The sequence below is a fragment of the Scatophagus argus genome, chromosome 9 (assembly GCF_020382885.2).
Source record: "Scatophagus argus isolate fScaArg1 chromosome 9, fScaArg1.pri, whole genome shotgun sequence".
Lineage (NCBI taxonomy): Eukaryota > Metazoa > Chordata > Actinopteri > Scatophagidae > Scatophagus > Scatophagus argus.
This window is the reverse complement of record NC_058501.1, coordinates 21,837,278-21,851,768: the sequence shown is the minus strand read 5'-3', so window position 1 is coordinate 21,851,768 and position 14,491 is coordinate 21,837,278. Positions and strand designations below refer to the sequence as shown.

Sequence of the window (14,491 nt, the reverse complement as noted above, 5' to 3'; positions counted from 1 at the left end):
AATTAACAACATTATTTTGTTTTTTTAGGAGGAGTTTTTCAGGCATGAAATACTAGAAGGTCAAGAGTTGAGTGGTTTTATGGATGTTGGCTCGCTGGCTCGGCTACTGCTTCAATTTGAACACGAAGCAGCAGTGACTCTCTCATTTTGCTAACTGTGTGCTTAACAAAAGTTTTCTTGGAAGTCACTTTAGTCCAAACAGTTCTTGCAGGCAGTGGGTAAAGAAAAAAGAAAAGTCAAATTTACAAGAGAACCTCTTTAAACAGCTTTGTCCTGTGTGTCGACAGAAGGCATTTCTAACACAAAGGATGAGATGGGGACAAGCTGGGACATCATGATGCAAAAGTCAGAATTTAAGGAACTTCACACAAATCCCAGAAATTAATGGGACTTTACAGAGCCATATTAGTGCAGTAGTGCAAAGTGCTCAGTACAATGCAGTATTGGGGTACTTTCCATTTCTTTCTAATTTACTTCGCCCTCAGTACTGTTCAGAAACACTGAAGTATTTACACCACTTTTTTTCACAGCTATATATTTTAAGTCTAAGATCTTACATACAGGGCATATGATGAACATACAAAATAGGATGCAAATAGATTAAACTACTCCAATGCCTGCCCCTGGACCCCCTACAGTTCAACAGTAAATTAATGCATTACTTCCAAACAGTCTAACAAGACAAGTAAAATGAAAAATAAATAAATAATGGAAATTATATCAAGTAAGACAGGAAGAAAAATTGGAACTATGCAGGACAGGTTAAAGTCAAAATTACGAGACAAGCAGTATACACACAGTCCAACAGCATCAGTGTTGTACTTATCTTAATCACTATGACAGAATATGTCGTGTACTTCAAATTTTTGTACTGCATGTGCATATTGCCCATAATATTTGTATATTTCTACTTGTTTTGACGAGGCCTTTCATTTAAAATGAAGTATTTTTGTGTCTTTTTTTAAATTATCATCGTGGTACCTTTTCACTGCTGTATAAACGGCGGTGTTGAGCGGTGCTGAGTTCAAATGGTTAAATGAAAGCTGGGAAAACGGACGCCTTTGTGTCCTCTGTCACTGTGCGTACAATAAAACTTTGCCGTGGACTTTCACTGTCAGTCTGGGATATCCAGGTCGTGTAGTTTTGGGTTGTTTTTTTTAGGTTTTCCTGGTCCAGATGTACTGGCCCTTTAAGAGGCTCCTTTGCTGCACTTGGCTCTTTTTTTCCACCAGTGTTTGTTTCACTATGGCGAAGGAATAAACAAACAGAGCGCAATGGGTAGGAAAGCAGCGGTAACAGTGAACGCATACAGCACCCCCGTTAGTGACTAACAGGCGTTAGTAATAGTCCACTGACTGGTGGTAGGCTTCAGCGGGGTGTGCTCTCGTTAACTGTGTGGTTCGGGACGCGGATGCTGTCAGCGCGAATAGCAATGAAAAGAGAGAAAATAGTTTGCTTGTTCACAGTGAACACCTCTGTTGTAGGAGCCGCCGGTGATACTGGCTAACCGTTAGTGAACGCCGGACCTTTCTTCGCTTTCTCACGGGTTTTCTCGGCGGAAAATGGAAAGAAGAAGAGCATACTAACCCATCGACCGGTAGCTTATATTATAATAACACAGCTATTTTTTTATTACTCTCATTCAGTCGGCTTTATAACGCTGGTATTTTTCAATTCAAGTCGAGTTGACCTCTCGTCAAAAATGCTGACAGGATCTAAAACCACGTTCAAAGTGAGACAAATGCTCCCAGACATCAAGGTAAGGTCGCCAGGTCCAGTTAGCTAACTGACGCTAACTAGCTTTGCTGAGTGAAACACTTGCAGCTGTACTAGCATTAACTTGTTTTTATCCCGAGTATCTTGTCGCCTGGCTGTAGATTGAGGTGTAATTTGGGCACCAAAAGGTCCAGGCCGAGTATAATCTTAATTTAAATGGCATCGCTGTATTTTTTTCCTTCACAGCAGATGTCAATTTTTACCTTTTTTTCACGAAAATGCAGCTTAGCTAGTTGTTTCTTCTTCTTCTTCTTTCATTTACAGTGAATTGACCAGTAATTTCACCATCTTCACTGCTTGCCTTGGCACTAGAGCCAGATCTTAAATATGAAGAGAGCAACGAGATTTCATAAAATCTCACTTGAATTATGATTTGCGAGTGAAGCTTTTTGCCTTTCAGTGCTGTGACTAACGGTACCTCATCAACACTCCCCGTGCGATTAAAGCTCCATGTCATGATGCAGGAAACACCGGCCATCATTCATCGTGCTGAGCTATAAATGTACAGCCAAGTAGTTCGCAGCCTGGCTGGATTAGAGACCTGCAGCCGCTCCTCAGAGATCCGTCTGGGAGCCTGTTCAGTGTGTGAATGTGGACTGTCTCTTCTTATTATGTTCCCAATTTAGGATGGCAGTTTGACAGGGGTAGGGGGGACTAAGCCGCATTGGGCTGCTGTTTCCTTCTGTCTGGACAACAGGGAGTTGCATAATTACTGTAAGAGCACATAATGTGAAGTGGTAGTGAATCTTAATCACTTCTCATAGCAGGGGGGGTTTGCCTTATATGGGATTAAGTTGTTGTACACAAAGACAAATGGTGCAGACGATCATCATCTCCAGAGAACTGTGTACTGAACAGTTGTCGCCTGTCTCGGCTGCCTTTACTGCCAAAGCTTTGATGGGACCTGTAATGCTGCAGTGAGCTGCTTTGAAATGCTGAAGATAAAATCCTCGTGCTACCACATTTCAAAGACACGGTTCTCGTTTGGGAGCACCTGAGAGGATAGAGGACAGAAGGACTCATTAATTTGACAGACAGCACAAAGCAATGTGTATGTATAGCATGAACGTGTTCAGAATTGCTCAGTCCTTTGGGAACAGTCTCTTGGCTCCGTCTTTGTGTTGCCTGGCTTTTTGTCTCTCCCTGGTTATTTTCAGCAGCCGCAGGGGGAAACGGTAACAGATGCCTCTTTGCTCTGCCCTCGGGCGAGGCGTGCGTGTGGAGTGGGGGTGATGTGCACTGCACAACATCTGGCCGTCGCCATGGAGACAGCAGTTGGGCTTTTGAATTTGATTACCTCAGAGTGAGACGTGCAGAAGTCACCACAGCCCCCCAGAAATGGAATCCCACGTGTCCAAGTATGAGAATGTGGCTGAGACTAAAATATGGTGATGTAGAGTAGTAGGCTGTGTAGATTATATACACAGGCCACCCACGCACTTGTGGGTTTTCTCTTCCATGAGCATGTGTTAAGACTGCTTTAGAAAACTGAATCCAATCCTGGACTGAATTTGGACCAGATGGCTCTGCATTTTGCATGTACTAGTGAATCTTCTCTTCCAAAACCAAAAGCACCGATCTGATAATGTATTTGAACGTTTATTATATCCTTCCAATTTCACTTGTTTGCAGACAAGGCAGCACGTTTTATCTGCCCCCCCGAAGGCCCACAAAGTGAGAGTTGATCGTTTCCACTGGAACCTCATTCTCTCCTCAACCGTACATTTTTTCTGTCATGGTTTTTTTAAATCTCACTTCCACCTTAAAAAGCAGAGATTTCCACCAAAATCAGTAACTTTAACCAACAGCACTGGCACTGATGACTGAACGTGACGATAACCATAACACCACCATGACAGGGTTGCTAATGATTATATTTGGTATCATTTGATTTGCGCCTTACTGGCTCAAATAGTCGATTATTTGTTCTACAAAATAGCTGAAGGTGACATCTTCAAATAGTTTTGTTTCCATGACCAACAGTCCAGAATTCAAAGATTAAAAAACTGCTAAATCCTCACAATTAATAGGCTTAAACTTAGGAATGTCGGGCATTTCTGCTTGAAAAATGACAAACCTATTATTAAGTGCAGCACATACATGCTACATAAGGATGCTCATCTTGGCAGAATAGCAGGTTTATTCAGGCTTATTTTGGCTGTGCCTGTCCCCTTGGGTTCACTCTATCTGCATCCCCCTGCCAGCTTTGAAGCAGTCAACATGAAAGGCGTATAGCACAAAGCTCCACAGAAGCAAAAATGCCAGAGGAGGGATCATCTTAGCTCTACTCAGAGAGAGGCTGAAGATTCAAGCCTGATAGGAGTGAGCCAAAGCAGTATAGTCTCCCACACCCGCTCCCATAGGACCCAGCGGTCACATTCACTGCCAGCCCCGGAGCTACCGAGACTTCCACTGCTTAAACAGAGCACAACAATGGGCTCTTTTTAACGCTGGAGCAGATTTATGGTCCCGTTAGAGGGCGCATTGATCTGGCATTGGGGTGATAATTAACTGGCAATGTTATGCACTTGCGAAAGGACTGCTTCTTGAGAGGCTAGGTTATTTGCTTTGAGTGTATGAGATGGCTTTCACTCGTGAGGCCCAAGCTGTCACAGTAGAGATGACTCTCAAAATAACGTTTCAAGAGGCAATTTCGAGCCAACAAGAACATCCCAGTGCTGGATTCTCAAGCTATTTAGGTGACACTCTCATGTGCAATGATGTACTCTTAGTGAGATTATAAAGGACAGAGACACAAGTTGTACTCCAAGGACCAAGAGAAGGAAAGGCTCCTATTGATGGACACATGCCTGTTGTGGTTGTCAGATATGTGATCTTTTAGTCAGTGAATGATCTGTCCAGCCACTAGACAACCCTCCTGCCCTTTAAAAGAAGAATCTGATAAAGTCAGGGCTCCTCTGACAGGCAACACAGTGATTGAAAGCCTATTGTCAAATCAAGTAGTGTGTGTGATTTGTGAATGTAGGCTAAGGGAAACCCTTTTCCTGATCTTTTTCGCGCTGCCATTACTGTCATTTGACTTTCACACCATTAACGTTAATTAGCGGGTATTAACGGGTGATATAACCTGCCTCCTGCCACGGTTATCGTCATGACTGTTGAAAGTGACAGAGAAGCTGCTGAGAGAAGGGAGATAAATGATTTGTTATTGTAGAAGCTTAGCAAATTTCACCAACTTGCAGTCTCACATACAAGCTGGGACTGAAGAGTCCAGCTGTAATTAAGGAGATTAGCACTGCAACACTAGCAGGCTGCGCTGGCCAAAACACAGTAGAGTGCGCTAAAGAAAGAAGCAGATTTTGATTTGATTTATATAAGCCAGTACTGATTCATGAAAATCTACCTGGATCTGCACTGATGCTGATCCTTAGGCTTAGGGATGGGTGGTCTGGCCAGTAAATCATATCAAAGTGTGCTTAATTGCTGAAATTCACTTTAGTGAACACGGTAAGCATTATGCCTGCCTAACATCAGTCTGTCGTGTCGACATTGTCATGCCGATGTTAGAATTTAGCTCATTTAGCTGTGTCTTGTAAGTGGCTGTAGAGTCCAGTTAAACTACAATCCTCCTATAGTAAACACTGTTTTATTTGGATTCAGATGACCTTTGAACCTTCCTGTCCTCACAATGCATCATCACTTGCACAAACATCTGTTAAACCCTCTGTCAGAGTGAATCGATAAAGCAGCAAGAGGAAGGAGTAACGAGACCATGCACATCACTGCGGAGGGCTGCCATTAAAAGAGCCAGTGATTGTGAGCCCGTGACAGTCAAAGAATAAAACGTTACAACAGTGAGAGCTGTGCTAATTGTAGAATTGCCACGATCAGTGGATCGAAGGAAAATTAGTTGCCAACTCTTGTAATAATCATTTCAGTCATTTTGTAAACATTTTCTGGTTCTTGCTTCTTAAGGAGTCTTTGTGGTTTGGACTGTTGGTTGGACCAAACACACAGTTTGAAGAAGCCACCGTTGGGATCAGGGAAGTTGTTGTCTTTTTTTTAATGAATGCATTCATTTTGAAAATAATCAGCAGATTAATCCAGAATGAAAGTAGTTGTTGGTGGCAGCTTTAGCTAATTGCTTCCAGCTTTTACAGAGAAATTAGTTAAAAGCTGGATATTCAGTATAGTGTGATGCAGGAATTCTTACTTTAAATATAAACCATCTGATTTCCCACTTCATGAAATATTTTTAATGTTTTTCTCTTTATGTCAGAATTTGTTTCTATCTTTTCTGTAACTTCTGTCTTTTCTCATATTGAGGCCAAAATGCAGCTATTGCTAGTTGTTGCTTTTCCAGTTTCCTCAGTCCACTCTGAACTGCTGTTTGTATTCAAGGCAGTTTTTCATCTTTTGAATTCAATGCAGTAATATGTTTGAGGTTTCTGTAACAGTGAATTTAGTATATTATTAAAGGCCTGCTTCTTAAAGGAAATACATGCTCATCTAAAAAGTTCTCAGTCCATTTTATTTCTGTAGACAAAAAGAGAAAATTTCGTGTTATTCTGAGTGGAATTAGAGGAAATACTTCAAAGTGAGCCCCATTTAGTGGAACTACCTCATTGCCTCATTTTTCTTCCAAGCCAGCTCACAATGCTGCACGACTGCCCCCATTCATGTGAGGAAATGAAATGCACAATACAAATGAATGGCTCGTGTGGCCATTTTAAGTACAGAGGCCAGTGGCTAAAAGCTCATGTGTATTTTTCAAGCAGAGCAGTTCTCAGTAGGCATGGCTTTCAAAACAGACTCTGAATTGTTCAACTTGACAACGGAAGCTAAAAATTCTAAAAAGTGTTTTGGGGCTGCAGAAAGTATCACTAATTCACTGACTGAGGCTTGTTTAGAATTAAATTAAAAATTCTTTAGACTGTTCTGTTTTTGTAAAATGTACATGCAGGTTTTTATCAAAAGAAGTCCTCAGATCCCCTCCCTCCTTTCAGAAAATTTGAAAGTTGAACTTTCATTATCTCATTGCATTGTTATCATTTGTCACATATAAAGTAAAATTTTAAGAATGTTAGGATAATGATTGAACTTTTAGAGCCTAGGATGCAGCAGGAGAGTGCTGTTTCTCCAGAGTCCCCACAACGTTCTCATTTGGTCTCTTTCTTTGTCAGTTTAGCTTGTTGTTTCAAGACGGAGCAGTATGTTCCAGACCCAGGAACAAGCACGCTTACTGCAGAAGTCTAGCCGCAGTGGCAAAGGGAAGCCATGAGCAATGGAAACTGCAATAAGCCTTGGCCACCGTCCCTGAGGATGAAGGGAGGGAGCAGGGGGAGGGCAAAAATGGGGCAGAAAGGGGAGAAAGAGGCAATGAACGTGACAAAACGGGGACGCTGAAGCCACATAATGAAAGCCAAAGTGATATGTCAGCTAAAACACAGGCCTGAAATGTGGTTTTTGGACGATATACGACTCAGAGGTGAGGGCAGCCTTACTTTGGCCTAGATATTGTCTCATTCCCATTTTCCTTATCCCTGTGGCTTCCTGGATTTCACACATAAATGCTTTCATTGCTGAACTTTCTGTCACTTGCAGTGTGTGCACAGATCGTATTTTTAGTGGTTCAATCTCCATTCATATCACCCTTATCTTCTTATGTACACACTAGGCCAGTGTATTTCACCTTGTGCATTGCAGTGTTATTTAGTGGATTCACTTGCCTCACCAAGACCCTGAGGCCCTAAGTTTTCAGTCTTGACAACCTTCAGAGGACTGATCAAAGATACTGTGAAAGGAAAAACAAAACAAGGTCAGAATAGCCTCTGATGTGCTTAAAAGGGTTTAAGGAATTCAGCTGCGGGTTTTCTGTGGGTGTTGATGGAGCAACTGAGAGAAAGCATAAGACACTTTAAAGCCAGATGGAAAAAAATGAACAATGCTCTGGCAAGCAGCAACTCAAGCTTGTAAAGTTTTAGTGTCCTGCCTTATCATCAAAAAACCCCTTATTTTTCTCCAGTGGTTTTTGTCAACATAGCGCTTTCAGCCTTTTAATTTGGTCAGTAAAATTGTTGGAACTCTAACCATATTTTGAATGTTGGAACGCTCACATAAATATAGGTCAGGGAGAGCTCTCAGTGGTGCTGGCTAATTCCTGTAGCTTCATTACAGATGTTGGAGTTGGCAGTATAGAAGGTTTACCATATGACATTTATTAGTGCTCTTGTAATCTGGATTGATTAAAACCATTCTTTGTTTTTATTACTGTGTTCATGGCTCACTTAGCGCAAATTTAATTAATTAGCAGGTTCTGACATTTTTTTTCATTACATTACATTTACTGATTTCTTTCTCAATAGTTAACTAAGACTTCAGTTGTTCAGATTTAATGTTAGAAGAAATGCTTAGTTTAAGGTCCAGCGTGTAGGATTTAGTGGCATCTAGCTGTGTGGTTGCAGATTGTAACCAACTGAACGCCCCTCGCTTCACACTTCACCAGAGTGGCTACCAAAATCGTGTGAGTCCCTCTCTAGAGCCAGTGCTATGTTTGTGCCTTCTGGACTACTGTACAAACATGTGACTTCTGCAGAAGATGACATACTTCCTCTGTAGATATAAAATGCCTTTCTACTAATATTATAACCACCAACATCCTACACACTGGACCTTTAACAGTTTACAACATACGTCTTCAGATATTTGCTTTTTTTTATACGCCTTCATATCAACAATTATGAAATGAAGTCTTTTTCATATTGTATCAATCCTCCATCATGATACCATCAGAAGCAAACAGCAGACTCTTTGAACTTTTGTTAAAGAAACAGCCAGACACTCTCACAAGCAAAGAAAACAACCAGCTCTGACCAAGTGTGATTTTATTACCTTTTCACAGAGCAGAGACCCTCTTTATTAAATGTTCTGTTTCTTTATGGAGGGCCACAAGCTTAGAGTCTCAGGTTTTCATGAGCACGCTGCTAACACAGAATTCACCACACTGCAAAAGTGTTAGCATAACACTGGCAGCTAAGTAGATTTATTGTTGACGTTCACACATCCTTGCTGACTTGAAGAAATACCGGTGTTTACTGAAAGAGCCGATGCCTTAAATGCAACCGTGATTAATAGTTTCATTGTGGGCTAAACTTAGCCAGAACTGCTGAGAGAGACGTTTGAGGCTCTACAATGTGTAGTTTTCATGCATATTCACTCAGACCCTTAGCTCTATTTCAGTTCCTACCATACAGCTTATTCTCCACCTGTATAATCACGCCATCCTCTCACATTGCAGGCCTCGGCGTATTATGGGATTTCAAGCCGATAAATGTAAATGGCCTTCGCAAAGGGGGGTTAGTAGCAAAGTTAAGTGGAAGCATATGTGCCAGTAGGCTCAGAGTCTGATTATAGAAATCTCTGTGGGGTTGGATTGTGCTTGTAGTGCAGGCTCAAATACATGAGACTTCATGACTATTATAGAGAGAGCAGAAACAAACAGAAACATGGAAACTAAGAATCATGGAGCATTGTGTGGTTTGGCTTTGTTTCTTTGTCTTTGAAAGTGAATCCACTTAGACCAGCCAGATGAGAGAAGCAGGCAGAGCCATAACTTAAATATAATCAATGAGACCAAAGGTGACACGGGGCTTGGTCCACGTGGTTAGTGTGTTCAGTTTAGTCTGGGCTATTTCTTGACTAAACAATTTGATGTCTGTGGGCATACGTTAGAAATTGAGCATTATTCCTTTGAACCAAACACTGATTTCATAATAATTCGGGGTATTTACGAAGTGTAGTGAACTAAATTTAGCATTCTGTTTACATTAAATGAATTCTGTTGAAGTGTATGTCACTTAGATGGGAAGATCAAAACAACTCTCACGTTTGTCTGTTATATTTAAGACTACAGCCTGCTGCCATTTAGCTTAGCTTAGCATAACATCTTGTCTTCTCATCCAGTTCATGGCAAGGAAACACATAAGCAAGTTCTCGAAATGTCAGACTATTCCTTTAAGCACAAGCCATCTGTCTTTCTTACAGGAGAGGATGTTGAATCAAAGTGGGGTGAACGCAAGGAGTCGAGATTTGTTTGGGCTACGCTGCCTTCCAGGTAAGATTGTGCTTTTATGAGCTAATATTTAAGGACATGTATAAGAGTCTTTAAACAAGGATATCGGTGGCATAGTTTATCACAATCGGTTCTTCCTATACTACCTTACTGAAACCACCATTTTCTGTTGTGGTTCCTAAACTTACACCTGCCTCAACAAAATACACGAAGCTTGAAAAATTCAAGTTATAGTTAAGAAGTTGCAGCTGGCTACATCATGATTGATCTCAGAGGGGTCTAGCATCTCTCGCCTTGCATTATTTTATTCTTTTTTTGTCCTCTAACTTACATTTCCAAACTTCAAACAACACAGTTCACACTATGAACAAACAAAAACTGTGAACAAACCTGTGATGCCTGACTGATGCCACCCTGATGAGGTTCTTCCTTTGGTGACATATTGTAAAAAATGTAATGTGATCTACAGTTAGCAGCACGGTGGATGAGGAGCTCATTCCCAAAACAAACTATTTTCATGTATTATTGTGTTTTATAAGTGGAAACCGATAAATTTATAGGCTATTTCAAATCTGGGTTGTGACTGTGAGATTGTGATATTACTTTTTTGGCTGATCGCACACCCCTCGTTGCAGCTGAACATTGCAATTAGTCAGACTTAAGAAATGTTTAAAGGCACTACATAATGTAACACCTCACAGCATGACGTTCAGCTGATAACTGCCATGCAACACCCACTAACACTCAGGCAGAAACCTGCTGCTGCTTTCATTGTTCTCTGCGGTTTGAGATTTCCATAGTGCACTTACAGCCACACCTGGACGAGGAATGTCACAGCAGGTGTTTCGCCTTCGAGATGGGAAAACATCTGCTGTTGAAAAGCTGAGCTGAGCACACAAAAGGGGAACAGGGCACTTCAGTGGACAGTTGTGTAGATGAGATCTGAATGTCTTGCAGGTTTGTTGCCTAATTAAATGTGCTCAAATGTTAGGAAAATTAAATTAAAGTCAGCATCAAATGTCTCATGTTGTATGTGATTTAAGGTGAGGTGCTGCAGAGCTCGCTGCAGTAGATGCTTACATCGTAGACTGATTTATAGATGCTGTGGAGTTTAACCATTTACTTGTAGCAGCACCAGCATGTGCATGTAGTTATGTCTCCATTATGTAACTCACTTTGTGTTAAAGTGTGACAGCTGTGGTCGGTTACTGGTTGGCCTCTGTTCATCCTGCACCTCCAAGGTGAACTGTACATAGATTGTTAATAGATTAGATTAGATAGAGCAGCCTTGATAAGATACGGCATTCATATCCTGGTCACCCTGGGAACACTTTCTTTTTCCTTTCTATGAAAAATCCTGCTAAGTTTACTAGAGGTCAACCTTTTTAACCCAAGTGATCACTTGCTTGATGGTTCAGGGTGACAGAAAATCCTCTGCAGGAGCTTTTCATGAGAATGGCAGCAGACGAGAGCGCCTAGACGTGAACGCTGCATATCAGCAGTTACTCATGGTGCTGTTCACCGGAGGAGATTAAGTGTAAAAGAGTATGTGTGTGAATGAAGTGACATTTATGAGGAGGTGAGATCCCTCCTTGGCACATCACAGCAGGATTTTTCTGCCTCGGTTGTTTTTTTGTGGGCTTACACCGACCTTTGACAGTCACAAACATTAAGTACACACACATTAATGCATGCACAAATACTCTTTACAGACACACACACACTTCCTTCCCTATTTTCATTCACTTAGTCAGCCTAATTTGTTTTCCAGCCGTGTGTTTTCATCAAATACTTTCCAGACTCTGCTGCTCCTTGACAACACGCACAGAGATCCTATTCTTAGCTGTTAACATTTCTCTGTGAAATGTCCACTGTCCTTACTCTTCACAGTTTTTCCCCTTCTGGCTTTCAATGTCCTCTCCATCTCCAAAACCACCTTACGCTGCTCTCACTTCTCTCTTTCTTCCGTTTCTCTCTTCCTCCATTCCAGACAGATTAAAAACACAGCTGTCCATGAGAACCTGTCTTATATTAAGAGAGAGAAGACAAAAATGTGGATGTGTATTGGCAGCGCCGTTCTGTTTTCAGAGTCATCATCCTCTTTTTTTTTTTTCCTTTTTTCCCCATTGAGACTTAAATTAGCTTCTCTGTGAGCTTAAATTACTTACTATTTTATTTGGGGCATTTTTTAAGAACAGATTTAGATTTGAGGCAGGGAAATCTATCCTTTGGCTCTGTGCATGCTCTGCGGAGTGAGTGTGTTGAGACAATTTGTGAGAACAAGTTCACTTTCAGACACAAAGGAGTCGTGAGTCAGTGTGAAAGGGCTCACGTTGCACCTGTGGCCTCTTGCTTTCACTGTTCCTCTCTCAAGCACATACTCCGCCAGAGGATGGCCAACTGTGTGTTAAAAACAGCACCGGTAGCTCTCATATCAGTATCAACTCCAGGAGGCTGGCGTGGTGGGCGGAGCTTAAGTTGTGTGCCGTCTTGTTCTAGATCCACTGACAAGTTGAGAACAAGCATATGAATCACAGAGTTGTGAAATATTTCTGCAGAAGTTGTCCCGTTCTTCCCGTAGTAAAGGGGCAGTGCTCGGTGTCTGACGGCGTTCTCATGTGACACTGGGACACAGGACCGCAGAAACCGAGCCGGCCTGCGGGAGGGCAGACGGGTCAGCACGGCTCCGACAGCCATAGGTAGATCATGTACCTTTTCAATGCTGTGAGTGGGGAGGGGGGGTTATACTGTCCATTCACACACAATGCACAGAGGCCGGGACCCCTTCAGAGCAACATCACAGCCCCTTTTCTCCTCAGTCTTATGTTACTGTGGGATTAAAAGGCTGTCAATCAGCTTAATACCTTGCTGACTGATGGACAAGAGACCAGAGCATCGATATTTGTACAGCTGGGTTTCGATCTTGAAGTTGAAGAAGGTATTATATTCTGTTTGAGTGACTATATTGTCCATGAATAGAGATATAGAAATAAGATTTTGTGTTTTAATAATCAGTAAGTCTGGAGATGTAGTGTGTTGTGTTGTTTTCCTGATTTTCATACATACATAATTCAGTGGTCTAGTCCTCTTTTCCTCCCTTATGAGGACTTGTATATAGCTGTATATTGTACTGTATTTACTGTACTTGTGCATTGTTAATTTATTACCTCTATATTTTTTTTGTAACTGTTTTTGCACACTTTTTGCTTTTTGCACTCTTTTTCTGTTCTTGTGAGCTGCCACGACAAGTAGATTTCCCCACTGCGGGATCAATAAAGTTCATCCTATCTTATCTTATCTTATCTTATACGTGTGGTTTGTAGAAATTACAGTGCAACCTGAGTACTGCAGAGCAATTTTACAGAGAATGGTTTGCTTTTGTTGTATTACGTGACAAGCTAATTGAGTTTGATTGTCGTATTTAAACCGCTGTCACTGTGTCTGGATGTTGCCTCACATGAAGGCTGGTAGATTTGGGGCTGTTGGTAGAATAATTTTTCAGAGCAGCTCTTCTCTTTTTGACATTTACACAAAATATCAGTTTGTCAGCACAAGTTTATCCCTGAATTTATCCCAGCGATATCCGTTGTTGGTCGGTACTCGTCCTCCCACTGGGTTGAGGAGGGCAGAAAGCTTTTGCCCTGCGTGCAGCCTAGCTGAAAATGAAGAACAACTGTGGACAAAAACAAATAAAACAGAGACTGAGAGCATGTGGTTCAGATCTCTCTCGTTCAGCTGTATTTTCTCAGGCTGATGCTTTAGGTCGCTCCCTCCTCAAATCCAAGTCAGTGACCACAACATCAACAGAAGCAGCTGAAATGTTAAAGGGGAAACTCAAATTTAAACTTCATGTGGAGAGATCTAATGCAGCATGCAGAAACTGAACAAATGCTTTCAGCTAGACTTTTCATGTGAGCACACATTCTTAAACAAGTTCCTGAAAACTTCAGGTCGAACACTTTCTCAGGATTTCAACTGAACTGATTTCTTCTACCCTGAAGGGTGTGCTTTACATGAAATGGGGCATGTTGTGGTGGCATGTGAGACCTCACTATTCACACACAGATAATAAATGCCAGTAGCTGCTTAGTTTCAGTGAAATTAAACTATGTAGTTCACCTTTTTTTGCCTTGAGGTCTCCTGGTAGTTTCGCTCTTCTCCTCTTCAGTTGGTCAAAGCTCTAACCCATCATTTTATTTTGGCGAGCTGTCCACCCTGTAATGATGTCAGAGGTTGATGTAACTGGCATCTATAAAGCTGCCACCAGCATGGAAGAATCTATAGCAAACCCAGGAAATCTGAAATCAGTTGATCTAATTTAGCATTTAAATCTAAAAGATTGGATAGTCTGCCTTTTATTCAGTGTGAAAGAGAAGCTGCTGTGTTGGTAGAGCAACATTGTCACACTCTGTCTAGAGCCTTACATGAAGAACATACAAGATTTTACTTGATTAAGGACAATGTTCTTGTGAACACCTTCCTGACTCGTGCGGGACTGAAGCACCCGATAGCACAAATTTCTTAAATCTCACCAAAGCTTCAATCTCACCACAGAAGCCCCTGGTTCCCTGTGTTTGAAATCCCCCTTGCTACAGGCTACAGGAATGTTTTCGGCTCTGTTGCACCCTGGGGAGACATTCAAACAAGGCATGCAAAGCCACAGATTGTCCTTTGGAAAGACAA

The 14,491-nt window shown here is 41.6% G+C and overlaps 1 protein-coding gene across 2 annotated transcripts in view; it reads left to right on the top strand.

Annotated features, from left to right (window-relative positions):
• Nucleotides 1-1,153: 1,153 nt before the first annotated feature.
• The window catches only part of mtmr11 (myotubularin related protein 11), a 28,446-nt gene continuing 15,108 nt past the window's right edge, over nt 1,154-14,491 (top strand). Inside the window, exons 1-3 of one of the 2 annotated variants that reach the window (XM_046399644.1) lie at nt 1,154-1,597; nt 1,681-1,759; nt 9,781-9,850. In XM_046399644.1, coding sequence (XP_046255600.1) covers nt 1,703-1,759; nt 9,781-9,850 — 127 coding nt within the window. In that variant the 5' untranslated portion in view covers nt 1,154-1,597; nt 1,681-1,702. Of the gene's footprint in view, nt 1,760-9,780; nt 9,851-14,491 lie in introns of both variants that reach the window. The other variant, XM_046399643.1, reaches the window with a different exon arrangement.